The sequence below is a fragment of the Daktulosphaira vitifoliae genome, unplaced genomic scaffold (genome assembly GCF_025091365.1).
Source record: "Daktulosphaira vitifoliae isolate Bord-2020 unplaced genomic scaffold, ASM2509136v1 Scaffold_5, whole genome shotgun sequence".
Taxonomy (NCBI): Eukaryota; Metazoa; Arthropoda; class Insecta; order Hemiptera; family Phylloxeridae; genus Daktulosphaira; species Daktulosphaira vitifoliae.
The window spans coordinates 11409517-11429905 of record NW_026099576.1 but is presented as its reverse complement, the minus strand read 5'-3'; the positions used below and the strand labels follow the sequence as shown (position 1 = coordinate 11429905).

Here is a 20389-nt window from a genome sequence, read left to right as displayed (position 1 = left end):
ATCGAATAACTATTTATTTTTAGCATAAACTATCAAATATTTAAAAAAAATATCGAATACTTTAAATAAAATCCGAATGGAACTATTGAATAGTTTTAAACACTATTCGAATATGTTGGGTAACTAACGAATAATTATACAAACTACCGAATAGTTTTTGAATAACTATCGAATAGTTCGATAATTGCTATTCAATATTCCCCATCACTAGTTTTAAGTCTTAACACAGTTTTTGTACGTGCCTCAGTAGTGAGAAAAAAGTATCTTTCATATATTTTATAAATTCAGTGTTCAGATAAGAATTTTCTAGTTTTGTTTGTATAATAAACACAGCTAACTTAAGAAAATTATCTAGAAACTCGAAGTAATAATAACAATTGATAAACAAATATAATCATAAAACACGTGTTTAAGAATAAATTTATTTAACAAGATTAACTTAAGTTTTTTTTAATCAGTGGCGTATGTAAGGGCTAGTATGTATATAGTCTCCATTACCCAATTGTTACTGTATTCAATATATACACTACCGTAGTAATCTTTTTACAGTAGTAAAAGTAGGCGATAAGCTAGACTTTAGTGCCCCTATTGATTTTAAATTATGTATATATAAACCACTGATTTTAAATTATGTAAATTTAACTATTTATAAGTATTATTTACATAAAAATAAAATTCAAGATATTTTCAGCGATTCACGGTATATTTTTCCAATAGCACCATTTAAAATGTTTATTTTTTTTTGATTATCGTACATTTTTTTGAAAATAAAGCCTGCAGTAACGTTATAAAGTATTATATTATTATACTAAGTTTTATTTGTGAAAAGAGAAGACAACCGGATTTCTGAATTCATTTACTATCTGGTAGATGGCGTTTATCCGGAACCGAAATCTACTGAACAGTCAACAAAACTGCGACTGTCTGCGGCCCGGTACTCTTCACGTTTTAAAGTTTAGTGTTCATCCATTGAGTGGGTCGTTCGGTTGTTGTTAGTCACGTCAGTTGTCTGATTAAATACCGTTAAAACAGTGTAGTGCTCGTGTTATCTGTGTTTCACTTAGCTTTTGTTTTTACAACAACAAATATTTTTTAAACAACGAACGTCTTGTTTTCGTAATATTGTTACACATATTAAAAAGAGTGCAACATGTGACTTAAAACTGACTACTGGATTATTTTAACTCTCAAAGTAAGATCTTTGTTTAGAAATATAGACTGATTTCCAATATTTTGATGGGAAAATTTACAAACGTTTTAAGTTACCGGTGCTGACAGTGGGTGTTTAGCCTACTGAACCGACGGCTGACCGGCATGTTGCTCGTGCTGCCGGCTGGTGTCGACCAGTGCAACGGCTCGCTCACTTCAAAACCCGTTTGACCGCATTCTGCTATTACCGGCCACTTATAGTATTTGTGTGCCACTAGAAAAACAAAAAACCTAAAAGAGAAACCAAAGTTTTCTTCTTTTAACTGGATTATTAAGTTAAAAACTTATCACATGTTATTATTCTTATCAAAAATGTAAATTCATTTATTAAAAATATCTACTTATCAAAAATGGTGTCGTTTAATTTATATTATGAGCAAATAGTAGCTTATATAAAAATTAACAGTGATAGCATTGTAGTGTAGGTTGTTCGCCCAATTATATATCCGGTGATGTCTCATCGTATCTACTCACACTAATAGTGTATTCAACATTATCAACTCATTACTAATATCCATATTACTTTTATTTGTTGCTTTGATTTTTTATTAAAAATAATTGATAAACTTTCTAAATAACTCGTATTTTTCTCGCCAACAGAAAGTTTTTGATAAAATAGTAAGGATATGAGATAACATCGGTTATAAGAATATATTCGTTGGATATATTTAACTAAGAGCATTATTATCATTATACAACTTATCGCAATTCACAATATATTTTTAATAGTTAAGAATAAATACTGTTCTATTTATTTTCATTATAAAATTACTAGATTATGTTTGATAACGAAACATATTTTTTTTTACAGTTATAATAAGTTAAAACATCTGGTGATTTAGTAAAATGGTGTAACTTGTTGTTGGTGGGGTAAAATCACTGGCCGGCGCACGGTTGTCTCGTTTTTTACTCGTCACTAAGTTAACTGTTATAATTTTGAAATATATACATGATATAATTAGCCTGATGAATATTCTTTTAATCATTCACCAGTAGAAACCACTTTTATAGTAGATGAATATCCATATTTTAAACTTTAAAATTAAAAACGAGTTAAAAATCATAATTCTTAAGCTAACAGTTGATGATCAACGGGTTTCAGTTATTTGATATTTCATGGGAATTTAAAAGATCTTTTTGGAATATTAACAGTTTTCGTGAAGCACGTAAAACAATAAAAGGATTTTACTGTTATTCAATTACTATGTAATTTAATGAATGAAGTCTATTTATATTATGTTTACTTGAATGTCCACTAAAATTATTCTTTTATAAAGCTAAAGAACTTAGGGTTGCGTTTTTAATCAAATTTTTGTCCTGTCTTAACTGTTTTGTTTAAACATACACGATCAGCGCAACCTTATGATGAATTCATTTACCCTATTGTTCCATACAATAAACCACAACTAAAAATCCAGGTCAAAGGTTATCAATGGAAAGGAATTCGATGAGGCCTATTGTTGTGGTGCCGTCCTTAGTAGGCTAAGTCAGCTCATATCTAACCAGCGATTTAAATAGTGAAAACGCTGTTAACTGAAATATCATATGATAAAATTGTTATGTTATTTTTAACGGTCGAAATACTTTCATAAGCCGTTTGAAACGTGAAGCCATATTGTAAAAGGACCGGAAATTTTCTCTTTCACATCAAGCTACTCGAACGCTCTAGCGATAAATCATATATAACATTAATTGACATTAAACGCCAATTAATGTCTTTAAAAGTCAAACGTGAAATTTTCATGGTTGACTTTTAAAGAAGGAAATTATTATCGTGTGTTTAGGTGTATTTTTATTAAGTAAACACTTAGCTGTCTTGTGTTTTCGATTCGTTGTAAAAAAAATAAACATTTTCACTTTTCAGTGGTAAACTTCACTGAACAACAATGATAACGAATGTAGTTTTTGCATTCGATGACAATGCACTATTAACATTTAATGCTGTGGTATTGCAAGTTGCAATGCTGGAGTGTGCGTCAATCGCACTCGACGTTTCACTTAAATGTATGAATGTTTAGGTTGGATTTTTTGATTAGTCTTTTTTTACATTTATTATTGTCCTTATCGTTAATGTATTTATTTATATATGTACAAACCTGAAATATAATGACGCACGTTCTGTATAGATTTTTAATAAAACGGTGAATAACGGCAATGAAGGCTATTTACATTATTATCGTTACAGTTTTGCGCTTTGTGTGTGCATTTAAGTCGTACCGCACACGGGTATCAAAGCACTTCGTGTAGTTTCACAATATGTTGCGATCACTTTGCAAATCAAGAGTTCCGTTTGCGGAGATGTGACCGACTTAACTGCTGTTAGGATTGCAGTTAATCGCGTGTATCGTCGCCGTAATGTTAAACAACCGAACGTTATCGGTCTCTCATTGCAATACTGCCCGGAGATCTCTTGTTAATTATAATTCGACCGACATGGTCAGCCCGCAGACGTGCAGTTTTTTTCTAAAACAATTCCGTTGCCGCAGTAAAAACCACTGAATGCGATGAGCTGTTGCACGTGTTTTGTAAAACATTTATATCCCACAACAAATTGTGAACTTGGCTTTTACTGTCTCTGTTGTACACTTCAGTGCGGACTTTGAATTTGTTAATATTGATATTCAATGCAATTACTATATTATTATTCGGCATAACATGCGTTGGTTGCGTTTATTATAATTTTGCAAGCGAAAATAGCTGATTAAATTTCAATGATGACTTTCAGTCTCTTTAATATTAAGTAATGTGTGTTAACATTACCGGAACTTAACATTATTTGGGCGAAAGTGGGTTTACGAACGTGCCTCACGCCTTTTTTTCGATTGTTAGTGAATTTGACTACCGTTGGCGTAAGAGTTAATAATGTGAAACTTTTAAACTATGACTTATGCATTTCTGGATATTACGACTGATAACTAAAACGAACGCAATATAATACGTTTTTAGGCAACAAAAATTAATTAGACCAAATGAATCGCCTTCTTTTTGGCACCATAAAACCAATTATTGGTAAACTGATATGTTTTTCTTAAATGGCAGCGCAACTCGATGATTGCCGCTTAAAGTATATCATAAAACATGAGTTACAAACAATAATAATTACACCATATTCGTTTACTTCGCAATGTAATCACATATTGACTGTGTAATACTAAAGATTCATTTTAATGTTTATACTTAATGCACATATTGTGTTGTGTAAACAACCAACCAACTACATACATAGTGTATATCGAACTATATTTCGGTTTTTTTTACCATTAGCGTACAATATTTGCAAAATGTTAAACATTTAAAACGAAACCGTTTTACAGTTGCAAAGATGACAAGAGTTATTCTAAAAAAACCTTTATAAAAATAACTCCCCTAGACTCATGTTAAACCTATAATGTATTACTATGAGCATAAATAGTGATTAAAAGAGCATTCTCGTCGTCTCTATGAATAATTATAATTAGTATGACATTCGAGCACAATGATAAAAGTTTAAACCCATGTTGGTACATAGTTTTGTTATTAATTTAATTAATAATGAATAAAGTATTCATTTGCAGTTCATTAACATTATTGATGCTATCTATTATTTTTTAGTGTAGTCAAATACTTATCATATAACACAATTGCTTTGTGTTAATGATAAAATATGAGAACCTCTTAAGTTATATACATAATGTTAACTACATATTATATTTTTTAATAATTTGTGTAATAATTATTATGAATTGTTTTTGTTTCATTTCGAGATGCTGTATTATTTTTCATTAAATGTGACGACAGTATATTGATCTTTTATATTCTTCGTGTATGTTTATTATTTTACCCTATACGACATTAGCCGTATACACAGTCAAGACTTCTCTCGTTTTACTGAAAAACCTTGATGAAAAGGAAGTATTTCACCCCAATACTTTTCATCGTTCCCCTAATAAATTGAGCCCATAGGGTGAAATGTACGTCCTACACTGCTGTTTGTCTCGGGTAAGCCAGAAACAGCAACAACATCAGACACTATAACAACAAGGAAACACTTACCAAGAGTATAACTTGTATGCAGATAACTGTTCTGAGTTATTCTAATAATAAGCATTAAATATTTTAAACGCTCTCATTTATCATTAATTCATTTTTAAGTGTTATGTGAGAGAATAAAATAAACAATTTTAGAAGCTGTATGTGTTTTGTAATTAAAATAACAAGCTAATAGTCAAAATACAAATTGATTAACTTTAACAATGCTCTAACATCTTGTAATTAAAATATTTTAACGCAATAAAATGTACACCCAAAAAACTTGTTTATCTTAATACACTCACAATGAAAACGTTACAACTGTATGAGATATTGATGATAGTAATTTAAGTAGTTACTGCAGAATAGATACAAATTCTTAAATGTTAAATGTTTATTCATAGTGAGATGTATTTTATAGATTACTCAACTTCTCGTTATTATTCTAATTCAAAACGTTTATAAAATGTATTTTAGTGAGAAATATATATTTTTAATAAAATTGACATTACGAATTTAAAACAAAGTTATGCGTATCACGTTTTATGTGCAGTAATAGAAAAATATGTATTTTAATTTATATTTCCGTACATCATTTGTTATGTATGTCTCGCATGCCAATCAAATGTATTATATTAGACGTCTAACTTTTCCTTCTCGTTCTTCGCACACCAGGTAGTGTTTAAGTGCATACCTTACATTTTTTTATTTGCATATTTCTGCATTCCACTTAATGAATGAAGCAGAGTATAAAAATTTTAATGAAACCATGTACAAAATCATCTAAGATGAAAAAGTGACACTATCATTATTGTGACGGAAAACAAACCACTTTATCTATGATAACAATGATAATATTAGTAGGAGCAAGTTTATTTTTACTCAGCGCGGTTACATAGTGATACACTGAACTCTATATCTGTGGATCGGTATGATCGATAACCATAACAATCCATAATATTCTTTCTAAACACATTCATTGTATAGAGTTTAGTGCCAAGATTGTTACCGGTTTGCCGTGCGACTTATAACGGAATATCTGTGTATATTCTCGCGGGTTTGTCCGCTTATTAACTGTTTATTATTATATTCGAGTCCAACTGTGTATGCTCATCATTTTGTGTATACAGAGCTGTATACCCACCGCGTAAGTTCAATAAGTAAACCGACCGTTGAACTTCACACGTAATGCCATTACAACATTTTCATTGGTGACCGACGTTGTTATTAGCCTGTCCGATGGAATGTATTAGGAGAATTATCATGAAAACATAATAACCGGTAGGGCGTTGTATTAATAATTAAGATAAACACACGTTTAATTATTGTTTTCATGCTAGTAATGTCGTAGCTTTTGTATTTTTATAATAATCAAATTTTTGACAGCAATAACTACTCAAAGAAAAAATACACGTTAGTACTATATTAATGTACAGGTATATAATGAACGTCTTCGTTTATAAATGATTTTTTATCAGGTTTTTATTTTAAGGTTTTATCTTCAAATATTTATGTATTGTCTAAATAATAGCATACTTGGGCGTGAACGTTTAATTTAGGTTGATATAATATTAATTTAAGGTGAGAATCTTAGACCTTCCGGTCTAATAGGTCTTTTTTACCAATCTTAAATTTTGAAGACTACTGTTCTATTACAAAATTATATAAAAATGGACATTTCTTATTGAAATACGTATTTTATTACACTGACAGTATTATGTTTAACCGAATACAGTGTTTATATAAATATTTACTGTAGTTCAACATAATATTATTCGATAAACGTTGCCTTGCTTATGAAATCAATAGAGGGCTAACTTTGTAATATCAATAATACTCAATATAGTCTCACGCTTTGTAGTGAAAATTGATCATTAAAATGTACTGTTGTAATGGCGATAAATTAACGAGAACATTTTTTTTCATTCTCATTGTTTAATGTAACAAAAATTGAAAACGAGATGAAACAACAGTATGATAAACAAATGAAAAAAATAAAATAAGCAAAGGTATAATTGATTTATGAACATAAAATAGTAATAATAGATATAAATGGGACTTCATTAGTGAATGACACATTTGAGAATTCTTTCATCTTTCCAAGTTCTTTATTAATTTATATCTTGACGTCACACTCATAAAGTTGATAAATCTTCTCTGGAAAATTTTCTATAATTATAATGTAAAAACATTTATAATTATAATGTAAAAACATTTATAATTATATAAAACAAACATTTTAACTAATTATTTTATGTCGAAAATTTTAATTTTTCAGTGAATAAACAGCTATTATATTGTCTAAAAAATTGTGATTAGACAGTACGACTTAATTTAAATATTTTTTTATTGAAAAAACTACTAGCTACTGCTTACAATCAGAGTTTCTATTTAGAATCACGAAATTTAGAATCCTTAGTTCGTTGGTAGTATTCGTTCACAGACTGAAAAAAATTGACGACTCTTAAACTAATAAGATAATTTTGAACTTTCTAGAAATGATACTTACTAATAATATTAATTTTAATACCAGCATAACACATCCAATATTTTAACAATTTAATTGGAAGTTTGGTAGCAATGGTTCTAATTTAAAGAATGAAATTTAAACTTTTTATTCATATACTTTATATTGTTTACTAACTATCATTAAAGATACAAACATGCATTTTTTATTCATCGGAACTTACCTTAATTTTTCGTTATTACTTTTCCTCTTTGTATTAATGGTGAATGCTAAAAACAACAATTTAAAAGCATCATGGACATGTTTTCTAATCTAAGTTGTAATTTATTATATTAGATACATATGGAGCACATATTATATATTATTAAGTATATATTTTTAAGTAATTTTAAACTAAGCAGATATTCGGCTGCAATTAAAATTACTTTGTATACCTTATTGTTATTGCATCATAAAATACTTAATAAATTATAAACAATGTTATTTTCTTTTAAAGATTCTATGCAATGTTTGTTTTCTTTTAAAAAAAAGTTACATAACTTGAAAATATGACTAATTTCTGAGTCATTAGTTTCTTTAAGTATTATGGGCATTATTATCTTATCACGGTATTGCAATCGATAAAAACAAAACGATTAGGATCATTGGTGCCATAATTTTAAGTGTGTTGATAGTTGAAAAGTATGATCACAGTCAAATTATAGCAATTCAATATACCTAATTGTTGGCAATTTTCGACGTAATTTTCTCGAAATACTTTCTAACCATTATTTTCATAAAATTAGCAAATAGGAACTGGAGTTCAAAAAAAAAATCAACTGCAGACGAGTTTTCTATTTTTAAAAACAATAAACGTTATCGTGAGAACACATTGTACCCAAAAAAAACAAAATGAAATATTAATACTGTAAGTTTCACAAACGCCTGCTCTTATGTATATAACTGAAAATGGTAAAGTTTAAACTACTAGTTGTTTTTTAAGAAACTAAAATTCATATTAACAAAATGATATTCTTTGTGTTTGCTAAATGATTATACAGTAGCACCATAACTTCTATTTTTAAAAAGTTGTATTATTTAAATTCCAAGCAAGAATTTCTCTTTGGTGAAACAGCTTGAGAAAAACCAAGGACATAGCGATCCCATTATTGTTCTTAATATATCAGTATATTGTAATTGTTTTAGTTTATATAGTAAATGCGAAATTCAATAGACTAATGAACTCCTATCTTTCAGCGATACCTTACATTTTTATTCGCAATTTCAATTATACATACGAATATATTTGTAACAATAAATTTAAAAACTGTTTTATCATCATTATTAAAAAATAAAATTTCTTAATTTTAGTTAAAAACAAATTACCGTTTCAAATGATACCGTATACCTGTCAAAAAAATTTTGAAAGTAGGATAATTACCTATAATACTAATACTACAGTATTAGTATTATAACTTGTCAACTTGTGATTTACATATTTCTTTGAAACATCAACAAACCCAAGTACAAAAACCAAGATATTGAAAATTACAGACAAACGTTAGATAAAAATAATGTATACTCGGTGATAAATTATTTGTATTCTGTGTAACACCTTAAACGTTCAAAGACTTATTTAAAATATTTAACCCTTTTATCTTCATGAGAACTTCTCACCGGAAAATTTCAATTAAAATCTCCGTTTCGGACGATTTCTCTCTTGCAGCTGCAACAATAATTTTCGGGCATATTTTAGAAAACAAAAATACCTACTATTATATCCTACAAGAGTAATGCAAAGATATCCCAAGCAATTCGTAACGGATGAATGAGATGCAGCCACAGCGTGTGGCTACACGCCCACGATCAACGCCATGCGTGCATCATAGGTACAGATCATACGTATATATATATAGGGTGTTCTGTAAGTAATGAAACGGGTTTCTATTGTTCTCATTGTTTGTAACAATTTACTTGTTTTCTTACTTACTGATCACCTGTATAACCTTACCCTAAGAATCACTATTTTTTGTGTGTTATCAGTGCTATACTATCATCACAAACCACAATGAAGTAGCTACGTGTCTATCTATTTTCTATCTTACATATAATTTTCTTTAGCGTCTTTTTATGTATTGGTACATAATACCCGAGTATCATTTTGCGTCTTCAAACTTATGTTACAATTGTGGTTCTCATGGACGATTTGTTTCGAATATTTAGATGTCACAAGCGATTTTAATAATAATGTTTAATGTTCAAAGTATTAAATTTTTTTTCGTTTGTGGTCAGGATACATTTTCAACACATACGATATTTCACGTGGATTTATAGATCGTTTCTTCGTACGACAAAGAAATACCACTCTTAGTTGAAAATCCCGTAGCATGTTCGTGGTTCATCGATCTAACCCAAAGTTTGGTAATAACAAGGCCGTCATTTGGAGGGTTGCTAATAGGGCAATTGCCCCAGTCTTATTTTTATTGAAAACTGAGCACGGCCAATCCGCTTTCTTGTCATACTTTAAACAAACCCATACCTTATATTATCCCAATTTATAATAATCAAAAAATTATTTTTTTTTTCAATGAAAAAGACACTTACACTTGTTATTACTTGTAATACTTGTTAGTATTCACATATCATTATTTAAAATACAAAAAAACCCTATTTTAATAGCCTCTCTCTGTCATCATAATCAGATACGATATATATTCTTATTTCACCGTTTAATAAAAACAGCTATAGTTATATTTTAATCACTTTTTGCTAGTTGCTTTGCTTCAACTAAGTAGTACATTTTTTTCTAGATTGCACTGAAAAACATTCTTGGTAATATCAACAAATTTTTTATAGTTTCAATAATATTTAAATATACTTATTAATTGAACCATTTTTTTTTTTTTTTTTTGTTGATTTAACAAAATATTTGTTAATTTAATCAATTTTTTATTATTCTAACAAAAATAATGGTTAAATGAAAAAAATGTTTATTGTACATATTTTGATACGTCACTAACTGTACGATAATTTTGATTGTTGGTTTAACCAAAGGATTTTTTTTCAGTGTGGCTGTCAAAAAAATAAAAGCTATGCAATATTTTTTAATTTTTAATATTCGTTATATTATATTTAGAAATCATAAATCAAGTAATTAAAAATATTGGATACACTTCTTCATAATAATTTAACAATCCATTACAATAACGGTTCAGACATTGTAGCTAATTGTATTACCATTTATAATCCATTTACCTAGATAATAGACTGGTAAACCTTTGTCTATTTTCAAAAAATGATAAATTATACGGTTGATCTCATAAAAAAAAATACCTACAGTATTGTGCGAAGTGGTCGAGATTTGTTATAAAAAAGGAGAACCATTATAGGAGCAGTGCTGTGTTGTTGTAAAAAACATCTATAACGACTTGACCGTACTAGTCAAATTATTATTCGTGTAATTCAGAGCGTTACGGCCGAAGGTTTGGTTACAATGCCACTGCAATCTATCGTAAAATAATCGTTAGTGGATAATCAAGCCATTATATCTTTTATTAAATTGTCGTCAATATTAACCGACTTACGATTTTTGCAATCGTTTCTTTTTTAAATCAGTGTCCCTTAATAAACGTTTTGAATTTATTTCTTTGTTCGTTTAAAAATATTGGTAAAAAAACACATCCCTGAAACATATTTTATAATTGTATAATTGGAACGATGTATGTGACACTTATTATTTCAATAATTTCCGTTCTATCTTCCATATGCTTTGTGAAATCCATATACTCATATGTTGCACCAATTTCAAATTACACGGATTTCAATATTTGATATTTATTTTTTGAGCGAATCAGGAAAATTATTTTAAATATCCAATAAAAAAAAATTATCAAAAAGGCTATGAATATGTCTGCTACCGGGTTCTTTGTTGTCTCGAGAGATTGCGTTGACGCACACCGTGTGTAGGCAATTACCTTTTGTGCTACAAATTATTAGGTTAATATTAGTAGTCTCGGTTAGCATTATTGTCGGAGAACAGAAGCCGTATTGTATATACGTATTTAATTTACACAGCAAGATATTCAAGGTTACTCTAATAATGATATGATCGTATTGAGAGGCAAACTGCAACATAAAGCGCATTAATGAATACGCACATTTTTGATCTTATACTAATAAAAAATATCGTAACATTAAATTGCATTCACTTTATTACAGAGAGCCTATTTTACATACACATGTCAATGATAATATTTGAAGTCATTAGAAAATAACCGGCTTGATTCTATGAATCCCATCGGTGTTTTTTTTTTTTTTTTAATATATTTAATGGAAAATGAATTTTACATATTTTAATATTTTACGACAATTTTGTAAAATATTAAAAACTTATATAAAATAAATAACGTTGGACTATGTATTTTTTATCCTCAGTAACCTTTCGATGCGGCGCATTTCGTTTTTTTCGTACAAATTTTACAAATAATTAAAAAAAACCAGACATATTGTACGTACTACTTTAATGTAAAACTTTCTAGAACCGTTTGAATTTCCTTTCTCGTCCACGGTATAATGCAAGTTAATGTCAAATTCACAAAACATTCTCCATAATAACATTTTTGCACAGAGGTCACTATTCAGATTAGAAAGGGGTATGGCTGATCATTGGTTGTCAAAGAGTTGAAATCTAACCGAAAAAGTCCTTGGTCACCATAAATCAAATCATTTTTTTCAACATCTTTCAGGGTCGATTGCTTCAGGCTCCTCACAAAAAAAAAATGTTAACTTAATTTCTATCAAATTACATTTATAACTATTAATATTAAATTAATTTGCATCGGTTATCGTTATTGTGTTGTTTACTGTCTACTATTTTGAGGTGGCACAACACAGACAAAATTTCAATTCCAATAACTGTTAAGTTCAAAATATTACTGATTTTTCACTCGACATAATAGTAATTTTTTTTAATGTTGGCTTTGCTAATTATAATTGGGTTTCAAAAATTCAATTTGTTGATATATTTATAACATTTATATATAAACTAATTTTTCAGTAATACTTACCATAAATACCTATAATTTAATTATTATTTATTTGGTAAATAACGCCCAATGAGTACAGCGTATAGTAAAAGTAAAAATTTGAAGACAATACAGATTATATTACTACTAAACATATAACATGTACTTATCTAATTCTAAAACATTCATTGATACTGTTACAAATTATTACTGTGATTTAAACTTGGTTAAGTTATCATTGAAAAAATCAAAATTATTTATAGAATTAATGAGGATCCCAAATAACCTATCCATATTTCAATATGGGTTGGACTAGAGTGGAATATAATAATTTAAGGCTATAAGGATTTATAAATTTTGAACAATTACACATTACAAAACCGAATACTCAAAGAGCCTTATACCATATCATTGTTATGTGATTATTAAACGATTGATCATTTGATTGTCGAAAGCCTAGATCTTTTATCTGGGTTACAATTGCTAATTCTGAGCTTTTTATTTTAAAATGAAAATGGAAATTTGATTAACGTCGTGAAAAAGAAATTTGTGAGCATTTCTCAGCATTAACATTCAAACGAACACCACTGATAAAAGCAATCTAAGTTGGCTTGTAATTTAATGCAGTCCTCGTCCTCAATAATATATTATAGTTAATTATTTTACATAAAAATTTATATGTGTTCATGCTTTCCGAGTAAACGAATCATTTACTAACACGACTATTATCGTCTCAATTAAATTAATACGTGTTAAGATTTACTTAAAGTAACTGTATATTCATTTATTTAATTATTTCATAGTTTTGTGTGTAATTATATTTATATATTTTATATTTATATTTTGCTATAATTATGTAAAGAAAACTATTGTTTAATAATTCGTGTGTGTCTAACATCACGTACATAAGTAATTTGTACGTGTAATATTCATTAATGTCGTCCCCTATTTACGAATCCAAAATTTTTAGATAATCCAATGTAGTATTATGCTAAATATATAATAGAGCTTTATTATTCAGGATAATATCAAGAGCATTTTATTAAGCGCAAACATACACATAATAGCAAACTTGTGTTGACTGTTAATGTTGTTGTATTGAACTATTATACCGCGAGTGTATTGTTTTAATTGTGAGGCACCTAGAGTTGAACTGATCATGGTAAAAAAAATTGATTCCAAGATAATTGAATTTATAAATTGAGAGATATTATCTTTTCTAGAAAACTACCTGTTACTTATCATTATAGCACCTTATTTTCATAGGTCTTTCAAAAATTATTTATGTTACTTAATTAAATGTTTATTTTCAGAACTATGGCGAATGAGAGAATCGCTGTAATCACTTATTTCACTCTTATCGGAATCGAATTTTATTATTAATATCCTAAGATGTCGCCTGAAAACGAGTGTCCAAGATTCAAACAGAATACTTGGAAAAAAGATTTATGCTCAAACTGTTTTCGTCCTAAAGAAGAACATCCTCAAAAGCCCAAACGGGTGCACATTGACTACAAACCATTACCTGAAATATCACCTGACCTAGTAATTATAACTTTTTAATTTTTATAAATATTCAGTTTTATATACTTTTAACTTCGTTAAAACTTTAATATTCAACGGTTTTCTATAAATAGTGAGAACATTTTAAATAATTTTTTTTTTAATTAAGAGCGAAAATAAATAGTTATTGAAAGTGATGTTTTAATTTACAATGAAAAATTTAAGTTGATTATTTAATTTCAATACATTTTCTTTTTAATTTATTAGTCATCATCAGGATCTTTTCGAAGCTAAATGTATAGGAAAGACGAATATTTATTTTTTCCATTTAAATAATTTTTTTTTAATTGTGCGGTCTTTTTAATAATTAATTTTTGGTAGCATTTTCTTGTATTAAAAAAATTCCGACTAAAACTAATAAATTTTGCCAAGTAGAGCACTAGACATCATATTTCATAAGAGCTTGGTCCTTATAAAACAATGTTAGATTACCCTAAATTGCTCTTTTTAAACCAATATACTTATATATTTAAATGAATCACATTTGATCATTATAATATAAGATGCAAATCCAAATATTAACCCAAATAGCATTTTTTAATATGTTAAAAAAACATTTATTTAATATTAGAACAGCTTTAAACATTGTACACTCAAAGAAAAACCTCAATCAAAATTGAAAGAGAAATTTTATCAAGGGTTTATAATAATGTTTTATTAATACGAACAAAATAACTATTCTTATAAATAATTATTGTTCAAGACAAGAAAAAAAAATATCATATTGATAAATATATCATTGATTCAATAGTAATGATATATTTATCAAATTGAACAATGAATTTATTATATAGATCGAGGTTTTTCTCTGGGTGTATAAATGTTAACCAAATATTATTTTTCTAAAAATACTACCTGGAAATGACATATTCTTTTTTATCCTGTAAAGTATTTTAATAAATAAACAAATATCTGTATGATAAACTTATAATTATTATCAATTATTTATTTTTTATAGAGTATATTAAAGGGGAAAAGCGCTTGTGAAAAGTCTTTAAATGTATCTTTTTCCAATGTCGAATATGAAGTCATTGGTTATGGTGGCGAAGAATATTCCACTGATGAAGATTATTCTTCAGACGACGAGGATGTTTTGGAGTATCCAGATTCGGCAGAGGAAGAAGAACTAAAAAGACTGACAGAAGCCAACACAAACATGAACGGCAAACTAAACATAGTTCCTGAAAAAAATATCACTAATCCACAGGTCACCAAAATTACATCTGTTAAAGCTGAATCACCCAAATCAAATGGATTAAAAATTACTGAAAAATCATTATCGCCCCCTTTAGTTACAGTGAAACCATTTGGTGGTGATCCAGAACCAAAATCGTTAGTTTATAGTTTCTTAAAAAATAAAGAAATAGCAGCAGCTGCCAAGAAAGAGACTCCAGTAAAAACAACTTCTGTCGTATTAGCGAATGTAGAGGAAAAATCTATTATATCAGAGGAAACCCCTATCGTTAATTGCACTAAAAATGAAGTTCCCATACGCAAGACTGAAAATAAAAAGACTTCTCTGGTTAGAAGCTCATTGGTAGCTAGCTCTAACGAATCGTATCTTAATGTGAAACGGTCTAACTTTTTGGTATCTGAAGATACAAAACTAATACAGGTTCTGGATAAGCCTGCAAAAAAAGAGACTCTTGAAGTGATTTCATCGGTTTCCAAACTACCACAACCTGAAGAAATTAAAACAGAAAGACTGAAAGGAAATGAACCTACCGCAACGACAGATACACCTTTAACGCCACCTAAAGAACCGGAGTTGCCAGCGATCGATATTTCGAACATAGCCTCTTACAAGATGAGAAGTAATGTCCCTCGTATGGGTACGGCTCAATTTAAAATAAAAATGCCAGTTGCTGTAGTACCTTTTCAAAAGTCTGATTCTTGCAAAACAATAGAATCGCCGGAATCGTTAACCAGTCGAGAACTAGCTGGTGAACCGGATGGTAAAGCTGATTCTGATGAACCAAATGAACAACAGCCATCACTGCCAGTTACTCCTACTAATCGATCTTTTTTGCATAGCTTCAGCAAAGATAAATCACCTCCCCCACCGCCCCCTTGTGATACTCCACCGAGAACTCCTCTGAGAAAAGTATGTATGTTTTTAAGTAGCTAAAGACAGAATATAAAATAATTTATATAAATTTTACAGTCATCAAGCTGCAGCCCACCAGAGTGCCCCAGAAGTATTAAGCGACAAGCTCCTAAACCACCTTCAACTCCCCCATCTCCTATGATCGTTTGTGCCAATAATAATTCTTACCTCTGCAGACAAGAGAGTAATGTTTCGGTTTCTGATGACGAATCTGGAGGCCTTGACGAAAATATTTCCACAAATCATAAGCTATTGGCTGAATATTGTGAACAAATTGAAAATGAAAAATACTTACCTAATAATAATGAAAATATTCCAATTGTTGAGAGTGTTGAAACTTCAACACGTGAATCAGCAACACTTCCATTACCTGTTCGTCGAGTTTCATTTGAAAAAAAAAAATATGGTAAAGCTGCTAGAGTTGGTTCAAAAATAAAAAAATTCTTGAGAATACCTAGTAAAGAATCAGTAAATACTTTACCTCAGACTCCATCTAGACCAAAATTGGAAATTATTCATCCTCTAGATATCAATAAGTCTGGTGTAGAAATAATTCATAATATTGACCTTATACACCACATAGATGAGAAAAAAATGAAAGATTTAACTACAAAAATGTCATCTCAACATCATCCAAGTAATTTTTATTCAAATTATATAACTTATAATTAGTTTTTCTGTACTATTTTAAATTATAAAATTATAATGATATAAATTTTGTTTAAATGTATAACAAATTTAACTTAAATTGTGAAAAAAAATTTTAGCAAGACCATCTAAGCCACCTCCACCGCCAAGAAGTCATCCACCAACACCTCAAACAACAGCTGTGAAAAATAACTTAAAACTTACTGAATATTGTGATGATGCGTCTAAAACCTGTGATTCTAGTACTTCAGATGAGATTTATGAACAGATTAATTACTCAGCGCCAGAATGTGATCATAGTTCTGAAATGGCCCAATTAACATCTATGCAGTATTGTGGTAGTGAAACTGAATCAGAAATTTATCCTGTCATTCAATTTGGAGACGATGTAAGTTTTTTGTTATATTTTGCTAGTATATTTTATTTATTTATTTTGTTTACTTTTCTTATAAAGTTTGGTATTGAAGACAGTGTGAGAAATATTCAAACAAAAAATCACAAAAGTCTGGAAAAAAGTTATGATGCTGTTGTTATAGCTAACCATGAAGCATTGTCTAAACTTTTGGATCAGGTTTGTTGTATTATTCTTTTAGTGGCGTTCTCATGATTTTATCCTAAGAGATATACATAAGAAATTTTTTTACTACCCTCTCGAAAATACATCCTTACCATGTATTTATTTCCATCCTGGGGGGTTTTATCCCCCATGAAAATTTCTATGTGTCCTTTTATATCAATATAATTTTTGCCTATGCTTTAATTATTGTAGGCATCAGGTGGTCCAAAAATTCCTAAAGAATTAATGGTGTTTCAAACTAAAAGTCTTGAATGGTCTAGTTTCCGTATTGATTCCACTAGTCGTTTACAAAAAGGTGAATATTCATTTTACAACAGTAAATGGTATGATGTCCCAGTAGTTCTCTCCATTTCAACCAAAGAAGTTAAACTTAAAAATGTGTTAAATAACCACTTTACACTAACTAAAATATCTCAGTTCATTGGTCAAATTGGCAAAGAATTTTCCATTAGTAATGAAAATGAAGAAGGTAAGTCAACAAAATACATTTAATATACCTTATACAGGGTGATTGACTAACTATACCTCACGAATTTTCTTTTAATGTATCAGTGTTATCAAATATGTAATTATTTTATTTGTTATAAATCTTTGTTAAGCTACTTAAAAAAATAAAGATTCCATCTTTATCCCTTAACCCTTAAATCAATATCAACTTAAGTTTTTCAAATAGCAACCCAGTTTTTTTTTTTTTTTTTATTCATCTTGTTAAGCATAAAAAAAAAAAAAAATTAATTTTAATAAATTCTAAATGAGATATCACTATTTAAAGTTTAGGGAATTTAACAAATAAAACAGTAGTCTGGTAAATACAAAAACAATAATATTTAGTATACCGTTAAGAACTATTGGTGTATTGTACTTTATACAAGAGATCACCGTATTATTATAAACCAGTAAAAATGACTTGCAAATTATACGAGTTTACTACCCGTATAATTTGCACGTCTTTTATAAATCAATGTAAGTAATACTCACATCCCCTAAACTTTAATGAATCATAGCTCACTGATAATTGAATAAAAAAAAAAAAATTTTTACAAAAATTTTTTTTTTAAACTAAATCTAATCTAATTATATAAAAAAAAATAGGCTTACCATTTTAAAATTGAAAGTTGATACTGATTTAAAGCATAAGGGATGATCATAAAAATGTAATTTTACTCACAGAGCAGCCCGAGTTAAAAACATAATATTTTTAAAAAAAAGATAACTTATATTTTTAGAGTTAATTTGTGATGCATAGTTAATCAATCACAATGTAGATCCCCAAAACCACCAAAAGTAAGGTATATTAATCAATTATTGGTTTTTTAACTTTAATCAAGTTAAATATTTGTTGAACTTTGTTTTTAGCTTATATTACTTTATGGAATGCTCATTGTATTGAGAGCATAGAATCATACTGCAAAGATTACAATGCTAAATATTCTGATGTTAATAAAGAAGCAGGTTTAATTTTAGTGGAAACTGTTAACTTACTTATGGGACTTCAAGCTTCAAATGTAGAAAAGTATACCTTGCAACCATTTGTAATCAGTAGAAATCTTTTTGGGACAGATCCAACAATTGCTATTATTCAAGTTGAAAATGTTTCAAAAGTAAACTATGAAAATAATTATACTTCATTTGTAAAATATAATAGGAATTGATCATTTGTGTCTAATATTTAAAATTAAATTTACTTAACACTTTTTAGGAGGAAGATACATTGTGTAATATAATGTTAAACATACTCAAATTACTGGCACCTACTTGGGAAATGACAATATGTTTATCACAAGTTTTAAGACAAGGAAAAGCCAATTCACTATCAAAGTGTAAGGCTTTGCTGGAGTTTTGGTTGTGGGGACCCACTGGTGTCACAGTTGCTCCTGATCGACCATTGTCTTTAAAAAGGTAATAATTGTTACCAAATCACCAAATTTAAGTATCCTATGCTGGATTATTGTTACCAGATGGTTAGATTTAGAACGAGCCAACAACCTACATAACCATGTCTGTGCTCACTTTACCAATCTTACAGTTCAGCAGATTTGTTATTTATCATTCTTAGTAGCCAATAATGAAATGTTACTTACTGAAGTTTGGACAATAATAGCTGGTCTTAAGATACAACCTCTTGGCAATAATTTCTAAATTTTAAGGTTTGATTCTTTTACACACACTTGTTTTAATTGAATTTTACGCACAAAATGTTAACTTTTATACAAAGTCAATATTCCTTAAAAATAACGTAATAATTGTATAATTTTTAGAATATTATGTTTTAAGGTTATTACATGTTTGACAACAACGAGATAAATTGCAAATCAAATCATAAATTTACTCTCAAAATATTTGCTCATTTATTGTTAATACTAAATTCATAGTGTATATAATTATATAACTTATTTTTATATTTTTTAATTGTAAAATATGAGTTTACAACATTCTCTGCCATGTCTTAATTTTAAGTAGTTATTAATTTAATATTATATTTTGTTACTCAAAGTATTTATTTAAAAAAAAGCTCTCTAAAATGTCAATTATTTTTTAAAATAATTTTTCCAATATATAATGTATTCTTTTTATGTATGTTGTGTAATTTACTAAATTGATCAATTATATGACTACGAATTCATTGTTATAAATATTTTATTTATCTAATTACTTTTTCTAGAATCTATTATGACGAAGTTATTATATCTTGCACTTAACTACTAAGTACTCTGTATTAAAAATTTATATTCAAAAGTGAATTTTAGATTTTTGAACTAAATGAATATTTTAATAAAATTTATTCATTATTTACCATCAAGTTAAAA

The 20389-nt window shown here is 28.4% G+C and overlaps 1 protein-coding gene and 1 long non-coding RNA gene across 4 annotated transcripts; one reads left to right on the top strand and one right to left on the bottom strand.

Moving 5' to 3' along the window:
• Positions 1 to 945: 945 nt before the first annotated feature.
• LOC126906693 (uncharacterized) lies at positions 946 to 20382 on the top strand. 3 transcript variants are annotated; one of them, XM_050687438.1, is made up of 11 exons: positions 946 to 1192; positions 14001 to 14232; positions 15209 to 16354; positions 16415 to 16994; positions 17125 to 17393; positions 17460 to 17576; positions 17775 to 18051; positions 18939 to 19183; positions 19282 to 19481; positions 19541 to 19729; positions 19857 to 20382. In XM_050687438.1, the coding sequence occupies exons 2-10, from the start codon at positions 14080 to 14082 to the stop codon at positions 19719 to 19721; spliced, it is 3168 nt and encodes a 1055-aa protein (XP_050543395.1). In that variant the 5' UTR covers positions 946 to 1192; positions 14001 to 14079; the 3' UTR covers positions 19722 to 19729; positions 19857 to 20382. The 3 variants fall into 3 exon arrangements, with proteins under 3 accessions (XP_050543395.1, XP_050543396.1, XP_050543394.1); XM_050687439.1 differs by having other exon boundaries at positions 19841 to 20382; XM_050687437.1 differs by lacking the exon at positions 19857 to 20382 and having other exon boundaries at positions 19541 to 19784.
• Positions 7602 to 8561, bottom strand: LOC126906694 (uncharacterized). Its single transcript, XR_007704311.1, has 3 exons — positions 7908 to 8561; positions 7727 to 7803; positions 7602 to 7661 (listed from the first exon to the last, which is right to left on the bottom strand). It is a non-coding gene; the product is annotated as an uncharacterized LOC126906694 (long non-coding RNA).
• Positions 20383 to 20389: the final 7 nt, after the last annotated feature.

Coding starts and splice junctions, on each gene's coding strand:
- LOC126906693 (XM_050687438.1), top strand. CDS start 14,080: ATGTCGCCTGAAAACGAGTGTCCAAGATTCAAACAGAATACTTGGAAA. Junction 17,577..17,774: donor TGTCTAAACTTTTGGATCAG/GTTTGTTGTATT, acceptor TAATTATTGTAG/GCATCAGGTGGTCCAAAAAT. Junction 19,482..19,540: donor CGACCATTGTCTTTAAAAAG/GTAATAATTGTT, acceptor TATTGTTACCAG/ATGGTTAGATTTAGAACGAG.